This window comes from Lampetra fluviatilis, chromosome 42, assembly GCF_964198595.1.
Source record: "Lampetra fluviatilis chromosome 42, kcLamFluv1.1, whole genome shotgun sequence".
Lineage (NCBI taxonomy): Eukaryota > Metazoa > Chordata > Hyperoartia > Petromyzontiformes > Petromyzontidae > Lampetra > Lampetra fluviatilis.
In genome coordinates, this window is record NC_136316.1 from 3,275,511 (window position 1) to 3,299,352 (window position 23,842).

Here is a 23,842-nt window from a genome sequence, read left to right on the forward strand (position 1 = left end):
TCATACATGTGGAATTTCCGCGCGAGAAATTGCACGACCACCGAGCCGTGCCATGGCAATGGGCTCGTTCCGTGCGAGGTACCCCGTTTGCTTGCGTCTCCCAACAATGGTGACCGCGTGCACGCGCGCGGCACGGTTTGTCGATCCGCTGCCGGATGAGGGCTGAACCACGCCGTGCGGGTCAGTGTAGGACGTTTAACCATCCTGCACCATGCTGGTCAGTGCAGGTTGTCGAAGGTGGGGGAGCATAGACGTGGGAGCAAGCGAGTAATGTACAATTATTAATTTTGCTCAACTGCCCTCTGCTCAAAACGTACCTCAGCAGCAGCCTACAACGCCTACTTTATAATGTAAATGGAAATTTATATTTAAAGCTTTCGTTATTGCAGGGATTCGTAATCTTGGTTCTTTCGGTAAAGTCACGTAGAAGGGAAATAATAAAATGAAAAAAATTAGCGTCCTAATTTAGGACGCTGTCTTTCCGACAGCTCTGTTTCTTCACCTGAGGACGGCTGCTTGCGTTGTGGCCGAAACGTCGTAAGAATTTTATTGTATTACGTAATATTATTATTATTTTATTATTTCTCTTCTACGTGACTTTACCGAAAAAACCAAGAATATGTCAACGAAAATGTTGATTTTACCAGGTAAGGCCCACTGAGCTATGAAGCTCATTTTCAGAAGCCACCTGGCCACAAATGATAGCTCAACAAAGTGACTTATCTCGTGGAAACTGAGAGCAGCCGAATACTCTAAACTCATGTTTCTAAACGTGGCCGGAAAAACCGTAAAAACCGGAGGACCCGGAGAAAATATTCACGCAACCACGTGGAGAACATGCGTCAGCGTCAGGATCGAACCTGTACACCAGGAGAGGTAGTTAACTTCTCGCCACCGCGGCGTCCCTACGCATGGGGGCCACCAATCCAATCCAAGCACGAATCAAAAATTCTGCTTGGCGTCCGAGATCCGACGAGATCGGATGAGCGCATTCAGGATGATTTGATCATGACAGGTCGCTCCTTCGCCATGCAATCTGGAACACCCCCACCCCCTGCCTATCTGCGCACAGCTGACTTTGTCCATTAGTCTGCAAGACCAGACTAATGGCCTTGCATCTATTCTCCTAATTAAGTTTATCTTTCGTCTTATCGTGAAAGAAATGCGTTGCATAGTTATTCCATGCACACAACCGCGCCACGGCATACAATGCACTTAACCCTTTCCCGTTCCGAGACGTCTGAAAGTTGCAGGGTGGGTTCCCGTTCAACGCCGTTTGTAAATTTATTTAGAGATGCATAGCGCCGTTTGTTTTTAAAGACTATGTACTCACCGCAGAGAACTGCAGCGACACGACCGCACTTTATGAAAGCTAGCGCCAAAGTGTGCCACACGCCTCTCGCATGGCCTTGTGGCAGTCTCAGTAGGTCGGTCTCCCGGCCTGAACATGTACCGATAAAGTTATATTATTTTATAAGGACTGATGGCGTACACGTGCGACATTGGAATGGGAAAGGGTTAACGAGCTCGCATCGCTCCCATCTCCTCCTTTGTCTCGCCGTTGTCATTTAAAATGTATGTTGTGAATGTAGCAATAACCAAAACTGTATCGGACAGCACTGCCAATCAAGATTATTGTGGTGGGTGTGATGGCGAGTTTGCTGTTACTGTTGCTGCTGATGATAATAACTGTGCCGCTCCCCTGTACCACCCCCCCACCCCCGTGGCGCTCCCCTGTCCCCACTGTCCCCCCCCCGTGTACCACCCCCCCCCCCTGTGCCGCTCCCCCTCGTGTGCCGCTCCCGTACCACACACCCTGTGCCGCATCCTTGCCGCCCCCATCCGCCACCCTCCTGCGTCAAGCCCGTGCCGCAGCGTCCCCCCCCCCCCCCCCCCCCGGAGCCACTAACCGGTGGTCTTGCTCGCGCGCCGCCAGAAGCTCCTGCAGCTGCTGCACCTTGTCCTGCTGCTGGCGCTGCGACGTGCGCAGCAGCTCCGCCTCCCTCTGCACCGCCAGCGCCCGCATCTCCGCCGCCTGCGTCTTCTTCAGCTGCGGACGAGGGGGGTGGGGGGGACACTTCATCGTCTCTAGTCGTCGTCATCATCGTCCTCATCGACATCCATGACCTGTCTTACCGGTGGATCAAAGCAACTCCCGAACCGCCGACGTCTTCGCGGTCTCGCGAACACAACAGTCGATTTGGCTCCGGAGCACACGACGTAATTTTATGGCGCATTGCCGCCTTTGGCTGCCACTCCCGTCATTAGTCTCGTCCACCGGTCACCGTGCCTTTCCGGCGACGCGTCATGCCCAAGTCAGGTTAGCTTTTCGTAACGGTCAATGCAACGTCTCTGACTTGTGTGCGTTCTCTAATCCACGCGTTCGTTTTCCTGTCCCTCGCTGTAATTCCATAAAGCTACGAGATGGCCTGTCGGAGGCAGCGGAGCAAGTGGGGGTGTTGACTCATTTTTACAGCTTCACAAACAAACAGTGCTTTGAGGTGGCCTGTGGAAAACAGCACAGCTGGGCCATTCTGTGCATTATCATCTGCAACGCTAAACAAGCTGCAGGGAATAAACATTTTTGCTTTGTTTTAACATTAATGTATTCGTTGGGCAATATTGTCGATTCCTCAAGTGGCAGTGTTTTCACTCAGATTTCTGTTTGACGCCAGCGCTGTACTTTATTAATTTTAAAAAATTTCAAATTTTGGTGACCCAGGGTCCCTCTTGCGAGATGACACTTTATCCCCTGGTCTCTGGCGTTGTCGCCTGGTTCAAGAAAATAAACTCTTAAAACACGACGCGGGCCGGCGCCAAAGTGCTCTCTCGCTCCCCGCACCTCGGCCGTCTGCTGCTGAAGCCTCTGGGCCTGCAGCCCCTCCAGGTTCTGCTCGAGCGAGCGGAGCCGCTTCTGTTGACGCTCGTCAGCCTGCCGGGCAGCGGCCGCCTCCTGCGCCGAGCTCTCCGCTCTTCCCTGCAGCTCCGCCAGCGAGGCTCGCAGTTTCTCCTTCTCCTCGCGCTCCTTCAGCAAGCCCTGCTGGAGTCTACCAACGCACAGCAGCAACAGCGGCGGCGGTGTCAGCAAGTGGCTCTACGCCGTGTTTTTTTTCTTTTTCTGACCGCACCGCGCGGTGTTGGGGCGCGGCGTCCGATGTTTAAGCTTACGCGTGCCACGGCGTTTCTTCGGGGAAATTTTATTCGGGCACGTGGAGTGACAGGTGGAGTCGCATCGTAGCAAACAGAAACGCGGGCACAACCCGAAAACGCCGTCGGAGAGCTGTACGGCACGACCGCGAAAATCCGCGCGGCCGTGACGCACGAGGGTTGCACCGACCTGGGAGTTTTCTGTACCAGTCAAACTCGGCGATATTCATGAATAAACACGAACTCAATATTCGGCCGAATATGCTCTCGTGTGAATGTTTCTTCTGAATCCCCCGCCCCCCCCCCCCGTCAGCTCTGATGTCCCAGAGTGAATTGTTGGCCCTTAATCATCAGCCACGTCGGCAGTGACACAGCACCTCAATTGCGAACGGGGAGGCAATTCAATTTGCAGGGGAAATAAAAATAAACGGGGCAAGACATCAAGCGCGCTGCGGAACAACAGCCGTTCCGCATTAACCAACACGAGAACGTGCGTCCCTCAATCTTCGGGGACGGCACGAGCCACCCCCCCCCCCACCCTCACCGTTCCCCATTCGCCCGGCGGAACGCCCGCGCATGCCGCCGCTCAACTTGCGCAAGTGAAAAGACATCTTATTTACACATCAATTGAGAACGCTGGCCGACACGCAGGGAGGATCGACAGCGTGGATCCCCCGAGGACCCGGGTTGAGAACCCGTGTTGTAATGCAAACCGAGACTCCGCCATTCACCCTTGACCCTCCCCCCCCCCCCCCCAGCTGCTTCTGCAGCTGCTGCTGTTGCTGCCTCCCCTCCCTGCGCTCGCCACCTCTACCTGCATCTTCAAAGCATCCGCTCTCCTTCCCCCCGCGCACCCTGCGCTCCCGTCCTCTCCCAGTGACTCGGGGCAGCTGCTTTTACCTGTTGGTGACGTGTAGCGCCGTTCCATGCAGCTCCCGCTCCTGACCGGCCTGCGCTTGCAGACCTCGCAGGCGTTCCGCTAGCTCGCGGGTCGCCTGTTCCGCCTTCCAGCGCCGTTCCCTCTCCAGGTCCAGCTCCCGCACGAGCGCCTGCGTGCGTGCGGAAGAAGAGGAGGAAGGGGCGGGGGCGGAGGAGGGCGAGAGAGGTGACAAGGTTGAGAGGGGCGAGCGGGGATATGCGCCCGCGAATTAGCGATGGCACTCGCGCATTTTGTAATCGATTCGTTATCGTCAAAGACGAAACACGCTCTTCAGCAGCGTGGCAGTAATTGTATGGCGAGCGTCGTTCCTCCCCGCCTGAGTGGGCCGGCTCCAAATGCAGCGTTTGCTATAACGGTGCAGTCTTTCATCATTTTAACCGATCACTGATGAAGTTCGTCCCAATCTTTCTCATTCAACGCCAAGCCAAGGGCGTCCTCCAGCATAATTCCCACACTCCCCAGGTCATTTCAGACAAAATTGAGCCCGACGTGCCTGGCTCCGTCTCAATTTCCCTTCAACGCTGGTCACCCTAACACCGCACAATCATGATTAACAACACCTAAAACGGGACTGTGCGGGGATGGCAACAACATGGGTGGCCTTCATCCAGCAGTGACTAGGCCACAGCTGCTGCTGCTGATGATGATGACGATGACAGACGAGGTTTTAGTTTTCCCCCTGCCTCCAATCGTAGAAGCGTCACGTCAAAGCGCACTTGAGAATCCGCATGACACGTCATTTCATTCACCACTCAACTATGCTGCGGAAAAACCAGCGAATTCGAAAAATCACTCGCAGAAGCCTGTCTAGTGCAAACTCTCATTTCGCTTTGCCAGGTTTCATTGACGCTTTTATCTTGATGGGGAAGCGGGGGGGGGGGCGCAGCGTCTGCAACCAACTTTAATTTAATCTCCCTTATAAATGGAAACTTTAAGTAAGCAATCATCTGCGGCGAAAACGAGATTTGACTTTCTTACAACTTCACCGTTTCCTGTGTAACCTATTTAGCAAACCCAAGCTCGCATTCCATTTTACACTTTCTGAAAATTTCATACGTTCTCATTCCACAGTCGCGCGCTCTCTCCCCGTAGTCACTGAAATATTTATTTTTTAATCTCCCGTCGATGCCCCAGTCTGCTTGGGTGACCTCTCCCCTTGCCCGCTTGTATGGGGACACATGCCGTGCGTAGAATACTCGCTCGTTATACAGGCCCCCACCTCCATCCGCTACACAGCGCCCCCCACCAACCAACCCCTCACCAACCGCACCCCCCCCCCTCCCCCATGTGGGAATGGCTGATGACACTCGGCTTGCATGCTGATCAAAACAGACACGCGCAAAAATATACCGCAAAAACCCATTGGCGAAGGAATAAGCCTCAAATAAGCACAGCCATTCACCGACCGGGCGACTGTCTGGTTTTTGGCGATAAAAGTCTCACACGCTGCACGATTTGCACATCAACAAATTCAAGTGCGATCGAGTGAGCGGACTTTCTTACAAAGTTCTCACATTACTAAACGAGACGTGGCTCTGGTGAAATGGGCAAACGACGCCGCGCATTCCGCACAATCCGGGCTCGCGTCACGTGCGCACACACGTTGATGAAACTGTAATTTAAAAGTCGAAAACAAAAGTCACCGCCCACAGCCAGTGGTGAAAAATTCCACATACCTATGTCGGGAGTATATCCATAGGACAAGAACGCTTTACTTCCACACAAAGTGGTACTAATTTTATCAACACTGGAGGGATGATGGGCCGAGTGATTCCTCAACCGGCATTTAAATTCGCAACCTCTCAATTGCTAGCCGCTTGCTCTACCGCTGAGCCACCTGGCATCATGAGACCTCCTTGGCCAGTACTAAAATATGAGAATAGGTTTTCCCCCTTTTTTCTGGCAACAAAACGGGTGTTGAGATGTTAAAACACCAAACTGAAACCTTTTACAAACGGTGTTAGGACCAGAGGACATGTTTGGGACTAGGCTCAAAAGAAAGCTGTCTCTGGTGTGGACCAATCAGTTTCAAAGACAATGCAAATATTATCAGAGTATGTGTTTTGTTTGCATTCTGACCACAAGTATTGTGGTCAATGCAGACATGATTCCTTGTAAAAGGTTTCAGTTTGGTGTTTTAACATCTCAACACCTGTTTAGTTGCCAGAAAAAAGGGGAAAACCTATTCTCATATATTCTCGGTAAAGTCACGTAGGTAAAACATTAAAATTAATCAAAGTAAACCTCCTGGCTACCATTAAAAGGTTTGTACACGAAGCCATACAAATATACAAACACAGACATAATTTCAACCGTGATGATGGTTACAAACTGAGTAATCATTGGAAAGATGTGATTAACCATGCAAAAAAGATTTAACTACACTTATTTGGCCAATCTTATTTGACAGACAACTATTACAGGTTTACCATGTTCAGCTGTTTTTTCCTTGTCACAGGTTGAGTCACAAACCGTACCTCTCCATAACAAAGGCTCACCCTCTTAAGCCTCACCTTACCATATGAATAAAAAGTGTGCTGCACTTGCCGCTTCCCCCCCCCTCTCCAACCATTATATAAACGGAGTGGTACTTGATACAGCTGTCGTGGCTGTGACGGTTCCACCTGAAGACGGAATATTGTGTTGCCTCCGAAACGTCGTGATTTTTATTTAATTTTACTTTCATTAATTTTAATGTTTTGCCTACGTGACTTTACCGAAAAAACCTAAGAATATGAATCCTTGCAGTCACGAAAGCTTCAAATCTAGAACTATTCTCATATCTTACATTGCAATTTCTATTCAGCACGTGTCACGAGTATTTTTCTTGTCCGGTGAATGCGCACATGCCGATTTTACTTCCACAACGTCACCCCTGATCACAGCAACTGCGAAGATGAACCTGGCGGCTCGGGGTCACGAGATAACCTTGTTTTATCATCCTGCTTTTTCTTTTCAGCTACTAAAAAGAAAAAAGAGAAAAAAAAACGGTTTTAAAGTTTAAAGATAAATGTAGTGCCAAGTTTCAGAAGCGGCTCTAACGGTCTTTGCAATCTGCACTGCCGCCGTCGCCTCTCCGGTCCTCTGCAAGCCCACTGAGGATTTGACGAATGTATATTAAGCAATAAAAATAAACAAACCGCGTGCGGGGAGCACCAGCCGGCGCCGTATTTAACATTTTATTCCATTGCCACGCCGCTACCTGGCAATGCGAGGCAATTCGGACACATTACGCGAGGCACTTAAAAACACACGCGCCCGCCTTGCAAGCCCGTGATTATACGGCCGCGGCTAACAGCCCCGAACGTCCTGCATGCATAATGAGCCATTCATACTGACGTATGTTATTTACCGCATCGTGTCACTTTTTTGCCTTCTATCAATGATCTGTAATGGAACGCGGCCATCTGTTGCCCAGTAGCACAACGGGCCAGCGCACCGCATTGTTGCTAAAGATCCTGTTACGGTTTTGGTCACATTTTGTTTTCTCAAGTTTACAATGGAGCGATACTTACAGGTGAAAGAATAATGCCGCATTGTGTTTATCCAGGAAAGTCTCGCAGAAGAGTCTCAAGACTCTGTGATTTTCAAGAGGGCAATGATCGTGAATGTTTGGCTAATCCCATGAAAGGTTTGGTTTTGGCTTTGTGTGGGAGGAAGCCGGTGCCAGGCTCAACCCTATCTTAGCCTCTGACATCTAATGAGATCGGGCAGCGTACGAACTTGCTTTGCTCATAGGCTGCAAAAGCTGCTTGTATAAAATACACTTTCGCGCCAACACAAATGAAACGAGTGCCATTTTTTCCCCCCAATTTCATTCCACACGTGATATTGGCATCATGCGACGAGACAAAATATCCGTTAGAGGAACGAGCCCATTGGTTATTGATCGATTTGCTTTTGACAGAGTGACCTTTACACCGTGGCAGTGTCTCAGAGCACTTTATACGAGATATGCGCCTTACATCTCATCTCAAACATTGAAATTCACCCCGCCCCACCCCCCCGTATCAGCTGTCCCTGTATGGCACAAGGTGACTTCACGCTTACAAGCTGACGTTAGTCGGCAGTTCCTTCAAGTGATCATAATTTATCTACAAGATGGGAGCTGCACTTTTCCCACACAGACTATTGCAAACTAATGTTCGTGCAAAAATTGCAGTCAGGCAAGCATTTGTTTATATTTGCAGTGGTGGAATTTACGCAAAATAAAGTGAAAACAAATATGTAATGTCATTTTTGTGTGTGTGTGTGCAGCCATTGGTGACTGGGCTTTGACCATCATTTCACTACACTTGGGAACCCAGTTTCATCAGGGATGGCGGAACCCACAATATTGAACCCAGAATATTGAACCCAGAATATTGAACCCAGAATATTGAACCCAGAATATTGAACCCAGCATCTCGGCAGGGCCGGATCGGAGCCCTGACCCCTAGGCCACCCGACCACCTCTTGACATTTGTATTTTTTTTGACAGAAAAACAACGGAGGCCCAACACTCGAGTGAACGCAGGACTGACTTCTAATACCCCAAGTTAGCTAAAAATAATAATTATTCCTGAATGAGTGACCTTAATATTTGTTTGTACTCAAACCCCGATTGGATTGCAAGCACAACCATACGGGATATTTCTGCCGGTTATATGAAAAACGTAGCCTGTGCAAATTTTGCAAAGACAGATGAAGGAGGCCATAGTAATACTCTTCTGCAGAGTGGCGGGGGGGGGGGAGAAAGTCAATAAGAAATAAACGGTAAGTCTCCAGCAAAAGTGTGGGAACGAAAGAAAAGTAATGCCGCCACCATGCTCTGAATGTGACGGAAAAGATATAACGCACGTCAATATTGACAGGCCACAAGACACTTGCGGGCTCGGGGGGGGGGAGGGGCTTCTCTCTCGAGAGAGAGTGAGCGGGTCACGGGAACATTTCTTTCAGTCGCGGTGGATGCACGCGCAAGAGGCGCGTGCAGTGTTCAACGCGCTAGCGGGTGTGCGTTCGGCCGCGAGGTCCGGCCGCGTAGACCCCGGCATCACGCGAGTCAACAGAAATCAGAAGAAGCCTACGGAGCGAGCTGCAAAGACTATCGGGCAAATTCGGCAGACATACGCCAGCCGCACGAACGGCATCTGTTTGTCTGGGGGTTTTTCAAACATTGCCTGGCAAAAACAATTATTGCTGCGTGACTTTTGTTTTTTTTCCTCCAGTGAAGCTGCCAAAACAATTTTATCCTTGACATTTACAAAAAAAACATTGTTAACTTTAAAAAAACCCAACGAAGGAAGCACACGCGACAGATGCCCGGATTAGGATTCTAGCGGGAAGCTGCGTTGGGGCTAGAGCTGTTGGTAAGCCTGGAGAGAGAGCATATCTGTTACATGGTCATGGGAGAGGCGGCTCATAAGCTACGTTTGGGAGAAGGGCTGAGCTCAGAGGCTATAATCTCGCCTTTGTGTTGGTGCGGCAGACAAGCCGGGAAGGCGCCTTGCATGCCTGCGCACACGCACGGCGGAAAAAAAAACGTTGCGTGTGCTATTTTACCCATGCCCAGTTTGATTGTGCAATGATGTAACTATTTGAACATTTTTTTCCTATTTTACGAGGGAAGGCCCACTGAGCTATATCGTCCCTTTTTCAGAAGCACAAATGCTAGTCCAATAAAGTGGCTCATCACGTGGAAATTTATAGCAGCCAAATACTCAAAACGCACGTTTCTAGATGTGGAAGGGAAAAACCGGAGGACCCAGAGAAAATTCCACGCAACTACAGGCATCATGGTCAGATTGAACCCAAGACCTCCTGCATACCAGGCAAGGCAGATAACATCTCGCCACCGCGGCACCATTGGAGAGGTGAAGGCATGAAGCCGCGATGCCTCGTTTAGGTCAAGGAGAAGCCGTGCAACGGCTTGTTCACGACGCTGCTAGCGGAAAGGCCTCCACTTGAGAGAGCTCTCGGGAGCCCTTCCACAGGATAATTGATCTATTGTCCTACACTGGCCAGATTGTCTTGGAAGAGGTGGGAGAGCACCCATCGCTTACTCCACCCCACGCGACCTCGGCGTTCTTCGGCCACCATGCATGACAAGCTTACGTGGGGGGGCTCAGCTGTGGGCAGCAGAGGGTCGTCGCGCAGAAGAGTCCTGAACATCATTACTCCCGCGTCCATGCTCGCCCACCTTCACCAACCCATGCCGACCGGCGTGTTAGGGAGCGCCTATGCAGGCCTTCACAGGCGCTCACGAACACCGCTTGCCTCGGCATTCTGTTAAGAGCCTTTGCAAGCGGGACCCTTGTGTTTGCGAGCGTGAGAGCGTGCGTGCGTGCGGTACCCTGTAGGTGGACTCCTCGGTGGACGCCGGATCGAGATGGATTGACGGGCGGCCGCGGTTCGCACGACGATCGACGCCGGCGGCTGCGGCAGAGTCGCTCGTCGCCGCCGTGACGCTCGCGTCCGAGCCAGGGCTGCTGCCCTTCTGTCTGCACTCCGCGGGATGAGTCCCCCCCACCTGGTTAATTCCCTACGTCATCATCAGCCACGAGCAAGCCACTGTTCTCTTCCCTACATAATCATCAATATCCATGAACAGTCTACTAATGCCCAATGCCTTACATTATTATCAGCCATCAACAAATGCACTGCTCAATGCCCTACATCATCATCAGCCATGAAGAATTCACTGCTCAAAGCCCTCATGGCTGCTCTCTCTCTAGATGTGCCGCATCCTTTCTCAAAGACGCCGGCGATCATAGCCTTCTTTTAGCTCTGCGCACAATATTCACCCGGAAACTCGACGTCAGATACTCCCACAGGCGCATACAATTCTTCAAACTGCTCACGTAACGTAACTCTCCGTCCTCTTGTGCCTCTCATCTCCTCCAGTCAAAAACAAGGGCTGCACGCTTAAAATTTCCATTGATGACATTATATATATTTCTTCCCAACCTGCGAGACTTTGCCAGTTTTTGCGCACCGCCACCACCGCCGCCGGCCGTGGCGGTGCGCTGGCGCAGCGTCTCCGTCGGTCTCCTGCGGCTCGGCACGCGGCCTCTGCGCGCTGGGCCAGAGCACGGCTCGCTCTCCGACGTGTCGTCCACGTCCCTCTTGGCTCGCGGTCGCGCAGGGGACGAGGAAGCCGCGGCATCATTCGGAACCTAATGAATGCCATAAACAAAGACAAAGCATCACATCCGCGTAGCCTGAACAGACTGCTGGGGCAAGTGCTGTTAGCGAGCACCTATGAAGGCCGGCATAGTACACAGGGTGGTGTGGGGGTGGCCGGCACCACGCACCGATGTCGTCTCCAGTGGCGATGTTTAGACACCGCACTCGGTACTTATTTGAGGGCGAGTCGACCGAGGTGAGGCCCAGGACCGGTTCAGATAACCGTCACTGGTGTTGGCCGTGAGCGGGAATCGATCTCTGGTCGCCGGGTTCGTAGCATGGCGCGCTAACCACCACTGCTCTAACCACGACACCACCACTGGCATACACACACTTGCAGACAAGGTCACCGTCAACTTTGAATCTTACCCATGTATAGATAGTTACATTTTTACGTGCAAAGCAATTGAGGGACTGCACGCTGTCTTGGTGTGGTCTGGGACTGTTATTGTTGTTTTGCTGCATTGCCCCAAGCTTGTATTTGTTGTTGACAAATCGGCAGTAATGTATGCACTTGCGCACTTTTATTATATATCTACTTGCCTTTCCGCTAGCTAGCACCGACGGCGTCTTTTTTGTATTGTTGGTACCTCATCGGATTCCTCAAGGATGAACAAAGATTTCCGATTCTTTGTACACCCTTGAGGAATCATTCCATTTCGTCCAAGTGCGCTGAATGAATACACCGCTAAGGCTGGCGCGACACACAAGGGGGGGGGGTGTTTTTTTTTTACAGTCGGCAAACCTTCTCCTGAACACCTTTTGTATCACCCATGGGCGACGTTTACACCAGGGACTCGTAAAAAAAATCCGATACACACCGGCGTACACCACGCATGCATACGCACGCGCAGGCAATAGAGAAAGAAAAAAACGTTCAGCACACTATCAGGCGAGCTACCGTATTGCGTAGGCTATTTAATTATTACCAACCATTTATTATATAGGAACATCATGCATATGAAAATTCAGTCACTCGAAAAAATAATTAAAATAATTCGTACATAGTGCCTTTCATTGTTCGTATATGTATTATATAACAATATAACTTGGGTATTAACTGGTAATATAAAAAAATATATGTGTGGAATGGAAATAATAGGGTTTTATTATGCTTAATGAAGCAAATATGCTTCTCCAATTTGAAATCTCATTATTTTAACATCGGATAATTCGCAAAAGTTGAACACACTAAACGCTTCCAAGTGATGAATTTCTTGCAGCGTAAACTACTTTAAAAAGAGGGGAAAAAAAGAAATTAACGCAATTGTACTGCTCTAAAATGTTCCGAGTGGATTCCTATTGTGTTAATAATGTCTTTAAAAAAAGAAACCGGAGTATAAAATAACTTTTGTTGTTGCTGTTGCAACGACAGCTCATCTCGCCACTGGAGACCCGCACAATCGCTTCGATCAATAGGAGACTCTGCTTCAAGCGCCCTGCTTGTTTCGTTGGGAACGAGAAACGAAGAAGACTGGTTGAAAGAAACGAAACAAAAAACGCGCGAGGAGAAAACGACCGCAAAGAGTACGGACTGATAATACCGCGGCCTTTTTCGCTCCTCACGGTCGAACGTCCGTAACGAAAGTGCCAGCTTTATTAATAATAATGGCTTTGCGCGCCGTGGCCGAGCAGGCAAACAGCTGCAAACTCTCAGGTTTTTTCGCTAAAGTCACGTAGGTAAAAAAGAAAATTAGAAGTTAATAAAAGTAATAGTGGAAATAAAATAAAATAAAATATTAAATCACGACGTTTCGGAGGCAACACAAGTCTCCGTCATCAGGTGGGACCATCACAGCAAAAATTACTGCATCAAGTAAATCTAGCTGTGACGGTCCCACCTGATGACGGAGACTTGTGTTGCCTCCGAAACGTCATGATTTATTATTTTATTTCCATTATTACTTTTATTAACTTCTAATTTTATTTTTTACCTACGTGACTTTACCGAAAAAACCTGAGAGTATGAATCCTTGCGGTCACGAAAGCTTCAAATCTAGAAACAGCTGCAAACTTATTTGTTAACAACAAAGGCCCCCCCCCCACCTCCTCCCTTCCCTGCTTGCTGCTTGGCTGTGGGGGGGGGGGGGCGGGAGAAAGAGAAGGTTGGAGGAGGCAACGCTTTGCCTCCTAATGAAAACGTCACTCGGAAATCCAATGGAAATGAGCGGCCGCCACGACATCCGTCGTTAAAACAACTGATGGCAAACATCCAGCCAGGTGCTTGCAGGGGGTGCGGGGGGGGGGGGTCCTGCATTGGGATCAGAATCAGAATCTTGATTTAGACTGGAGGAATCCGATGAGCTATGCAGCTCTTTTTCCACAAGTGTCCTGAAGTGCTTGACGTGTGGGAAGAAACCGGAGTACCCCAGGGAAAAGCCACGCACAAGAGGTGACCCTCATGACTGCCATCTCCTGACACTGGCGCCTTGCAGCACCATGCCGTCAGCACCTGGCAAGCTTCGGCAGAGGTCGCAACCGGGTACCCGATACCCGTACCCTACCCGATACCCGGCTACCCGTACCCGGCCGGGTACGGGTACGGGTAGCCGTTTGCGACCCTGGTGCGGCCAGGTACGGGTAGACCGCGAGTCACTAGTGAGTAACCGTTTGTCACTCATTTCGGGTAGGGTACAGGTACGGGTAGGGAACGGGTACCCGTACCCGGCCGGGTACGGTTACGGGTACCCATTTGCGACCCTGGTGCGGCCGGGTACGGGTACGGGTAAGGAATCAAAACCCGTTTGCGACCTCTGAGCTTCAGTGGTCACGAAACAAGCTCCACGCAGCTTAGCGAACGAAACCATGACACAAGATCTGGTGCATTCCGCTTTTGGCAGTAGGCACTGCCTAATAAGTAGAAGGCTAGCATTATAAGGAATGGCTTCAAAACTAAAAAAATATATACGTGAGCTAACCATCTTAAGTAGCCTTACAATGATACATCAATTAATATTTATTCATAAGAGCAAGATAATTAGATGGAATTACATGTGGACGAATCGGTGGTTTTCAATTGGTATGTGTTGCATGTAAAAAGGTTCAAACAATTAAAGCTGGGATTATGCACAGCAATCATCGCCTCACATTGGCAGACAAATGCCGATTTGCAGGCCAGGTGCTGGATCACCTTGGTACCAAGAGGGACAGCTGCTGCTGGGGGTGCCCTTTAAAACACTTGAGATAAGATGCTCCAAGAGGCCCTGGCGTATAGTAGGGCGCTACATCAAAACACAATTATCATCACATGATCTTTGCAACCCACCCCCATATATAACTTGTTGACCTGCCCTGCTGGACATCTCTGAAAATAACTTTATGGCTCATTGGATTCCTCCGGTCTAAATACAGATTCTGATTCCGAGATCAGACCACTGAGCCAACACAGCTGAGATCCTGCATTTAATAAAATTGGGTTTCAGCTGTCAGTGACTCAATCGGGCTTTCAGGTGTAGCAATTTGATGGTTTCAGCCTGGTCACCATTGGCTACACAACAATAAAAAAACATCAGTAAATATGGTTTTGCACCATTGGAACCTCATTTGCCAGTAAAAATATGATAATTGTTTTTTTACCCTTCTATCTGGCAACAAAACTGACACCGTTTTACAAGGAGTCATGTTTGCATAGACCACAATACCTGCAGTCATAATGCAAAAAAAAACACAACTCTGATAATGTGGACTGTCCTTGAAGTTGATTGGTCCACACCCGAGACAGCTTTCCTTAGAGCCTAGTCTCACATGGGTTGGACTCTAAGGAAAGCTGTCTCGGGTGTGGACCAATCAACTTCAAGGACAGTGCACATTATCAGAGTTGTGTTTTTTGTTTGCATTATGACTGCAGGTATTGTGGTCTATGCAAACATCACTCCTTGTAAAAAGGTGTCAGTTTTGTTGCCAGATAGAAGGGTAAAAAAACAATTATCATGGTTTTGCACTTCAATCGGTTGAATTCTGGCCACGAGAATAAAAAATATCGGGTTGACTGTCACGTGGCAAATAATCCCTTTGGAAGACTGTTTGCGAAAGTGTCCTCCTTAATCTGTAAAGGGTACAAAGGCCACCCCCCACCCTGAAGGGTTATTTGGGAGAAATGCTGTGAACAAAAGAATAAATCCCTTCCGTGGATCGTTCTCTAACTCGCGTTGCACAATGCTCCATGAGAATTCCAAATTGATTTTTCATCTCTCATCATGATGCCGATAGCAGTTAGAAGAAATTACCGTGGGGGGATTGGTGGGGCAAAATATTCAACAAATTACAGGGGGGGGAAAAAAAAAGAGTGTAAAAAAAAAAGAAAAATCGATGCAGGTATTGAATCATGACCTTGAATCGTGACAATTCACGGAATCGTCATCAGAGGGGGCGGGGTTTGGGGGACGTTTCTCCCAAATGTAAAGTGAGGGGGGGGGGCAAGTGCCCAAAAAGTTTGTCTATTATATACTTTATTGGAATGAGAGAATGTTCGTGACGGATGTGGTGAGGTTTTTTTTTTTTGATGTGTGCTTGTACACCGCTGGCAGCAGAGTCCATTAATATTTTATACGACATTGAGAGGACCCCTTAAAATTAACAATGCGCGGGGCAAAGCCCAAACCACAGCAGAATGAGGCTCCCGCAGCACGCCCCGCTACACATCGCGCTCTGCTGACGGCACAGCAGTCACGCACTCGACCCCTAATGAGCGTATCAATGTATTTATTCAGCAAAGGCATTCGTGAATCTCTAGACCTTTTTTATGTTTCAAGGGACCTGCATTGACATGTTTGGGAAATTCATGTTTGTACGGAGTAGTAGGTGAAATGTGGATAAGAAAATGGGAGTACACCGAAAAAAACACTAGTCTATGCTTGTGAGAGGGGAAATCACTCAAAGGCCCACAGGGATGGGTTCATGAACCAACTTGCTGTACTGCCAATATATATCTTGGCCGTCTCGCGCCTCCTCTGAACAATAAAAAGAAACTACTTTTATTTTACCACATAAGACCTATTACGTAGCTCTTTTTCAGAAGTGACCTGGCCACAAATGATAGCTCAACAAAGCGGCTCATGATGTGGAAATTTATCGCAGCCTAATACTCGAAATGCATGTTTATAAATGTGGAGGGAAAAATCGGAGGACCCGGAGAAAAATACACGCGACCACGGGGAGTGAGACGCAAACTCCATATATACACAGCAGGCGTCAGGGTTGGGATCGAACCCACGACCTCCTGCAATACCAGGCAAGGGAGTTAACATCTCACCACTGCGGCAAGAGGCAGTGAGGAAACCACCCTTACCTGCCGTAGCAGGGTCGAGATCTGCTCTTCCAACTTCTCGATTCGCCGCTCGCTCGCTCCCCCGCCCGTCCCTGGTTCTGCCTCACTCCCGTTCGCCGCGTCTCCCTGCCCGGTGGCGCGTTGCCGTCGGTAGCACAGTGCCGTCGGCCTCTCCGTGCTCAGCGATGCACCCTGAGAACCCGCCGGGGGGGGGGAGGGGGGGGGGAGAAATCCATCAACCTCGCAGAGGCTCTACGACTCCCTCCCGCAGCACGTCATTCCCACATGATTTATTTCGTTCACCCAGGAAAAGAAAGTGTCACGTCTCTCATTCAGAAGGGTCCAGTCAAAGCTTTTCGCAGCAGGGGGCGAAATATGGATCCCCTCCGACGCCGGCACACAATGGCCTGCCCTTGCGAATGTCAGGGGACCTTCAATGTATGCTCGGAAGCGGACGGAGCGTAATAGTTTTATTACGGTTGATATCATAATAATAATCATCAGCGTGGCCGACGGATTTGTGCCGTGGACGTCCGCAACAAAGGCCGAACGAGCGACTGCCGGGGCCCTGTCAACGCAACCCCGATCTCTCAGAATCAGGCGTGTAGTGATTCACAAAATATGCGCACGTTATACATTGTGTTAACCACAAAACCAGCACGGTTGGCTACGTACGGGTGCAAAAGAAGTTCAACATACGTACGAACGTACGACATTCGTCACCGCCGTCACCTTCAACTTAAAGAAAAAAACACTTCTATCCTTTATCCCCTGCCCACCACACTCATGCGGTACTGCCTATCCAACCGCAAGCTCCAAAAGTTTCACCCAGAATTTCTCCTTACGACCTCTCTGGTTTGGACAAAGGATTTATTTTTTCTACGTTTCCCCCACCCCCTTTCGTAAATGGAAAAAAAATGGTCCACGATTGAAACGCGAAGTTGATAGCAAATGCGTTTGTTGTAAAGGTCTGGCTCACCTTTATCCATGTGAAAACAACCAGATCAATTTACTTTCCCTCGACCCCAGAGTGCAGACTTGCTGCCAGCTGCAATGCCTGCAACTCTTCACACCTGGTTTGGTATCGCTACAGCTTCATGTTGTATATAACGGATGGTGGCTGTTTCGAGACCACTTGTAAAGCCACTTTAGCATGGGGGTGCGGGACTTATTCCTTCCAGAGGGGCGAAAACGACTTTCATATACTGTTGGCGAGCATTAGACAAAGGTCCCCTGCATAGCCTTTAACAGACTGTTGGGGCAAGTGCTGTTCGCGAGTAGCACCTATGAAGGCCGGCATGGCACACGAGGGGGTGGGTGGCCAGCACCACACCCGGCCGCCTTTGTGTCCCTATTATAGTCACTGGTGATGGTGGTCGGGTCGTCAGGTTCGTAGAGCAGCGTGCTAATCGCAACACTAACGCTCCCCACGTTAACACAAACAGATCTCGGTCACTTCTGTTATAGCAGAGGCGAATGCCTCTGCTATAACAGAAAAAATTAAAAACAGCGGTGCCAGATTAAAAAAGAAACACTTCTCGTATCCGATTAGTGCACCCAGGATGCTTGCAATGATGGCCACACATTGTTTGAGAGTCGTGAAAATGATGATAATGATCATCATCTGCTTCGTGATGATAAAGTTGACGACTCCAATAACGATGATTAACATGAACAAATTTATAATGGCAGACAATTGCATAACGATCTAATGAGTAATTACAAAGATGATTTGATCCTTTTCTTGGTTTGGCTAAACACGGTCACTGCATCCTGCACTTTCAGATGCGCTTCTGCGGCCGTCTGAAACTCTCTTCCCCTTCCGATATTGGCAGGCCAATGGAGCTGTGCATCATGGGACCTCCTTTGCCAGTACCAAAATATGAGAATAGGTTTTCCCCTTTTTTACGGCAATAAAACAGGTGTTGAGATGTTCAAACACCAAACTGAAACCTTTTACAAGGAATCATGTCTGCATTAACCACAATACTTGTGGTCAAAATGCAAACAAAGAAACCATACTCTGAAAATATGTGCATTTTCTTTGAAACTGATTGGTCCGCACCAGAGACAGCTTTCTCTTGAGCCTAGTCTCAAACGGTGTTAGACCAGAGGACACCGTTTGAGACGAGGCTCTAAAGAAAGCTGTCTCTGGTGTGGACCAATCAGTTTCAAAGACAATGCATATATTATCAGACATGATTCCTTGTAAAAAGGTTGCAGTTTGGTGTTTTAACATCTCAACACCTGGATCTGTGCACTTTTAAATCTACATTGAAAACTCATTTCTTTAGAGCTGCCTTTTGTGTGGTTTGCTGTTCTTCCCCCGCACCTCCGATTAGCACGGTTGCCTACGTACAGTGCGAAAGAAGTTCCATATACGTACACGCAAACATAACGACGACAATAATGGCTCTGGCAATAAACGGTAAGACGCACGCGTCGCCTGACCCGCTCGACGATGCGGTCGTCATCACAATGGTCAAGGACGTCCAGGAAGTCCTCCAAATCCCGGAGCTCCGCCAGCCTCGGTCCCTCCCGAGAGCTGCTCAGCTCAGTGCCCAGGGCGTCGCGGCCGTCCAGACTTTGCAGCGAAAGGACAGCCTCAAACACACGCTCCCTGTAGCCTGCGGGGAGCACACCACGCCCGCCGGAGACGCCACTCTTCCCATCGCGTCCTGCAATTTCTCGGAAGGAAGCCGAGTGGCTACCGAGGTCTGAGCACTTTCGCCACCACCGCCGCCCGAAAGACGAGGTTCGATTCCAGGCTTTTAGCTGCCCGTGACTAAACTTGGTTCTCGAGTGCGGTGAGTTGATGGTCTCCGTCCAGTCGCCAAGGTCTGCACAAGTAACGTAACACGATCTAGGCCCGTCTCTTGGTTTGAGAAATTAATATGGGTTTGCCATATATATAAAAATGACATTCATTAATCCCCCCTTCAGCACGTGAAGGGCTCACAAGTGACGTAACCACATCTATCCCTCTATTAAAGGAACAAAATAGGAAGATTTCTCCATAAATCTGTCTGTCGCCTGATAAAGCTGGTTGTAGTTACTGACGAAACGTCGCACTCAGATTGTAAATGTTGTGGATTTGCTCTCCAACACACACCAGTGTGCTGTACTAGTGACGAATTGGCATGTTCTGTTTACGTGACAAACCTTACTAATTGGCTGTATCGGGTGGTGGCGGGTTTAACGGCACATTTATATTTACGCAATCTAACCCTCAAAAAACTATATTAGGGCTGTTAAATTTCGATTTAAAGCTTTCGTGACTGCAGGGATTCATCAATAATGGAAATAAAACATAATATTATTTTATTATTTCCCTTCTACGTGACTTTACCGAAAGAACCAAGAAGATGATATTAGGACTGTTTCATCATTAGAAAGTTCTTTGCCTGACCGAGCTATTAAAAACTGGAGTGCTCGATAAACAGGCTTCAATTGTAGATTTACAAATTACACGAGGCCCCCTTTAATGGGGCGAAAAAATCACGACGCAATAAAAACGTTCTGCTTACCGAGCGACACAAATGGGCAAATACGACAAAAACTATAACCACATTAACATTACCGCTATTATCTTACATCGGGCACACAGAAGGCCCGTCACACACGATTACGTGTATTTTCAACATTCTTGATGCTTAATAGGCTGTGTTTGTTGCATCCAGCTCCATTATTAATTTACTGATGTCCCCATTGTCATCATTAAAAAAAATACAACGCCAATTGTACGTATGACGTCTAAACGCGATACAGAATCTCAAGATGCTGTAAATGAACCCAAATGTCAAGGAGCTGCGATATTTCTCGCCGCGGGTTTTGTATTTAAGCAAAACATTCCAAGCGCTTATCGCTCGTCAGCTGCTTGCCAGTTGCAAGAAGAAGAAAAAGTTGACAAAATCAGAGCCCGATTCGCGCACTGTCGAGAAAACGTTGGCCAATTATTTTTCCAACAGAGCACAATGGACAAATGCGCGGAAAATAGCGGCAAATCTGACCGCAATTACACGAAATACGAATCAGGCCCCCCTGTGTTGTATTTGATCTGTCAAGTCCGGAATAAAAAAAAAAGAACAAAGGAACACAACAATGTTTTCAAGGTCACCGGAATATTATGGGGTGGAGTGATTCAGCTGGCTGAACAGCGGACATTTCCGAGAGGCCGGGTAATGCTGTACAGCACGGGAAGGACAAAGGTCTAAAAGGTCTTTCTCGCTCGAATATCAGAGGTATGTATGCAGTCTTTCTAGATTTGAAGCTTTCGTGACTGCAAGGATTCATACTCTTAGGTTTTTTTGGGTAAAGTCACGTAGGTAAAAAATAATAATAAAATGAAATAATAAATCACGACGTTTCGGAGGCAACACAAGTGTCCGTCTTCAGACGGAGACTTGTGTTGCCCCCGAAACGTCGTGATTTATTATTATTTTATTTTATTTTTTACCTACGTGACTTTACCGAAAAAACCTAAGAGTATGTATACATGTTTAACTTCTTTCGCGCCGTACGTAGCCAACCGTGGCTAAGCGGAGGTGCCGGGGGAAGGACAACAAACAAAACACAAAAAGCAGTTCTAAGGAAATGAGTTTCCAATCGAGATGATGTACAAGTGCATAGCTCCAGTGGCTTCCTAATATCAGAAGGGCGTTTTAGACGGGCATCAGAAGCGCAACCTAAAGCGCCCGATGCGGTGACCGCCTTTTGTTCCGACGGGCCAGCCAAAGAGCGCTGCACGTACTCCCGGCCGACCGGCAGACGGCAATCCAAGCGGCTCACCCGTGACGCGACACACCGGGTTGGCCTGCCCGTCCTTGCGCAGCACCAGCGTGGAGAGGCAGTGCAGGCCTCCCAGCGCCGCCACCAGCGCATCCACGTCGGCCAGCCGATTGCCGTGCGCCTCCAGGTGGCTCAGCTGGTAGTCTGGCCCGTGCAGATCCCGCAGGCCTGAGCCGTCAACAGACAGTGGAGAGCAATACAGTGATACCTCGGTTCACGAACGCTTCTGTTCACGAACAACTCGGTTCACGAACAGAAAAGTTCATAACAATCTGCTTCGGTTCACGAACCGGAGCCGCGGCCATTTCAATGCTATTTCCAGGCTGTCACATGGTCGTGACTTCCTGTAGGAAGATCGTGGAGAGAAGAAGAGACACAGAAAGAAGTACTGTAAGTACTGTGAAGACACTTTCAGTGACTTTTTGCTTTTTGGTGTGCTTTTTAGCACATACAGTACTGTACTACTGTACTGTACTGTACAATACTGTACTTACTGTATTGTACAGTTCACCCATTTGAATGCTTACTGAAGTCATCTCAAGCAAGGTTAGTGTTCTCTCTTTATACATTACTATACTGTACAGTACTAATGTGTATTGTAATTTGTTTCATATTTTTGTGCTTCAAAATCCAAAAAAAAAGGTCAGAACGGATTAACCGGATTTACATTGAACCCTATGGGAAAATGTGCCTCGGTTCACGACCAATTCCGTTCACGACCAGAGTCAGTTCACGAATTAAGTTCGTGAACCGAGGTATCACTGTACTCAACGAGGGCGCACGTAGGTAACCACGCAACGCTGGAGTCGAGACATCCTGGGGCCCTGACAAGTTTCGGGGCGTTTTTCCACTGGCTGATTGCTGTGCCGAGCTAGAACCAAACTGTGATACACTGGCCTCACGAGACATCTGAAGCCGACTCTGGGCCAGGCAGGACTCGGGGGTGGGGCAATTGATGTGTGTGTGTACGTACGTACGTACGTATAACTTCTTTCGCACCGTACATGCCAACCGTGCTTATCAGCAGTGCTTTATGAAGATGACCACTTCATTCTGGCTGTGCCTTTGGCCTGTTCCTCATCTCCCCTTTGGTTGCGCATATCCGTGTGCTTAGAATGTACCGCTTTCCCAGCCTATAACTTTCACCTGATCCTAATCCACTCACGTAAACTACACATTAAAGGTCTTATTTCCAATATTATGACCTCTCCCCCTCCCCATTGCTAATTCCCACCACTACCTCCCATTGTTTTATCAAGGACTTGGTGCTGAGCGCTTGCCATTCAATAATTCACTCACTCCCCACCACTCAACGATTTATAACAATTTGATTCAAGAATCAATAATCTCTTCGTCCTCGGATCTCACTTCTTTTTGCACAGTTTTGTTCGCCCCAATTATCTGAAACGTGATAATGGCGTAGTGTTTGCAAATAATTTTATTACAAGCTCAAAAGACGACAATGCGCAAAATTTGTGTGCGAATGTATTGCGATCGAAGAATAAACGGGTTGTCACACGCCAACCGGGCACCGAGAAAAGCTCACCGGCATTGGGTCTCAATAAATTCATCGTCATCACGTGGACTACACGAGCATCGAGCCTAAACTGCCTTGCCACCCACCAAACCTCCTCCACCACGACCCGACTCCATTAGTTACAAACACCATCAATCCTGGGCCCCTGTCTTGACTCCTTTATAATGGTAGGAACCTCCTGGTTACACCAGCCCACAGGGGATTATTGTGCCCGTCCGTCCGTCGTGCAGGGAGGGGCTGGGTGGGGAGGGAGGGGCTGGGCGGGGAGGGGAGGGTGGGGAGGGGCTGGGTGGGGAGGGTGGGGCTGGGTGGGGAGGAGAGGGTGGGGAGGGGCTGGGTGGGGAGGGGCTGGGTGTGGAGGGTGGGGCTGGGTGGGGAGGGGCTGGTCACCCCGTGGTGCCCTTATAAAACTCAACGTTTAACCTACTCACGCCGGCTTGTGCCCGCCCTCAGTCGGCCATATTTGCGGAATACACCACGCCGCCGTTGACCCTGGCCATTGACCGAGCAACCAAACGTTCCTACCAGCTCCCTCCACAGGAATGTGTTTTCACCTCTATCCCCATTTTTATCCCCAACTCCTGTTGTGGGCATCTTGCTATACAAACGCGATCAGGCGCTCTCGAATGAAACGTAGAGATGTCATCATGCTCAAAGCCACCGATGCCACCACAGCTCGCGGATTCCTTTCTACGCTCCTCTGCCAGATCCCGCCATCTGCTGAACAGTGGCCATCGAACAAAGAGGGTCACTGCATCGCACGCTTCCAGATGCGCTTGCGCAGCCGTCTGGAATGCTCTTCCTTCCGATATTAGGAAGCCACTGGAGCTATGCACTTTTAAATCATCGAGATTAAAAACGTATTTCTTTAGAACTGCTTTTTGTGTTAAGTTTGTGGCAACTGCTCCCCACCCCCGATTAGCACGGCTGGCTCCGTACGGTGCGAAAGAAGTTCAACATACATACAGTAAAATACGTGCCCTAACCATAGCCCATCTGG

General features: G+C 49.0%; 1 protein-coding gene across 1 annotated transcript in view; it reads right to left on the reverse strand.

Annotated features, from left to right (window-relative positions):
- Positions 1-23,842, reverse strand: part of LRRCC1 (leucine rich repeat and coiled-coil centrosomal protein 1) — a 58,370-nt gene that overhangs the window by 20,470 nt on the left and 14,058 nt on the right. The window contains exons 5-12 of the mRNA XM_078875850.1: positions 21,306-21,473; positions 18,969-19,144; positions 16,539-16,709; positions 11,033-11,241; positions 10,419-10,566; positions 4,048-4,196; positions 2,843-3,047; positions 1,911-2,050 (exon numbers count right to left, since the gene is read on the reverse strand). Coding sequence (XP_078731976.1) covers positions 1,911-2,050; positions 2,843-3,047; positions 4,048-4,196; positions 10,419-10,566; positions 11,033-11,241; positions 16,539-16,709; positions 18,969-19,144; positions 21,306-21,473 — 1,366 coding nt within the window. The remainder of the gene's footprint in view (positions 1-1,910; positions 2,051-2,842; positions 3,048-4,047; positions 4,197-10,418; positions 10,567-11,032; positions 11,242-16,538; positions 16,710-18,968; positions 19,145-21,305; positions 21,474-23,842) is intronic.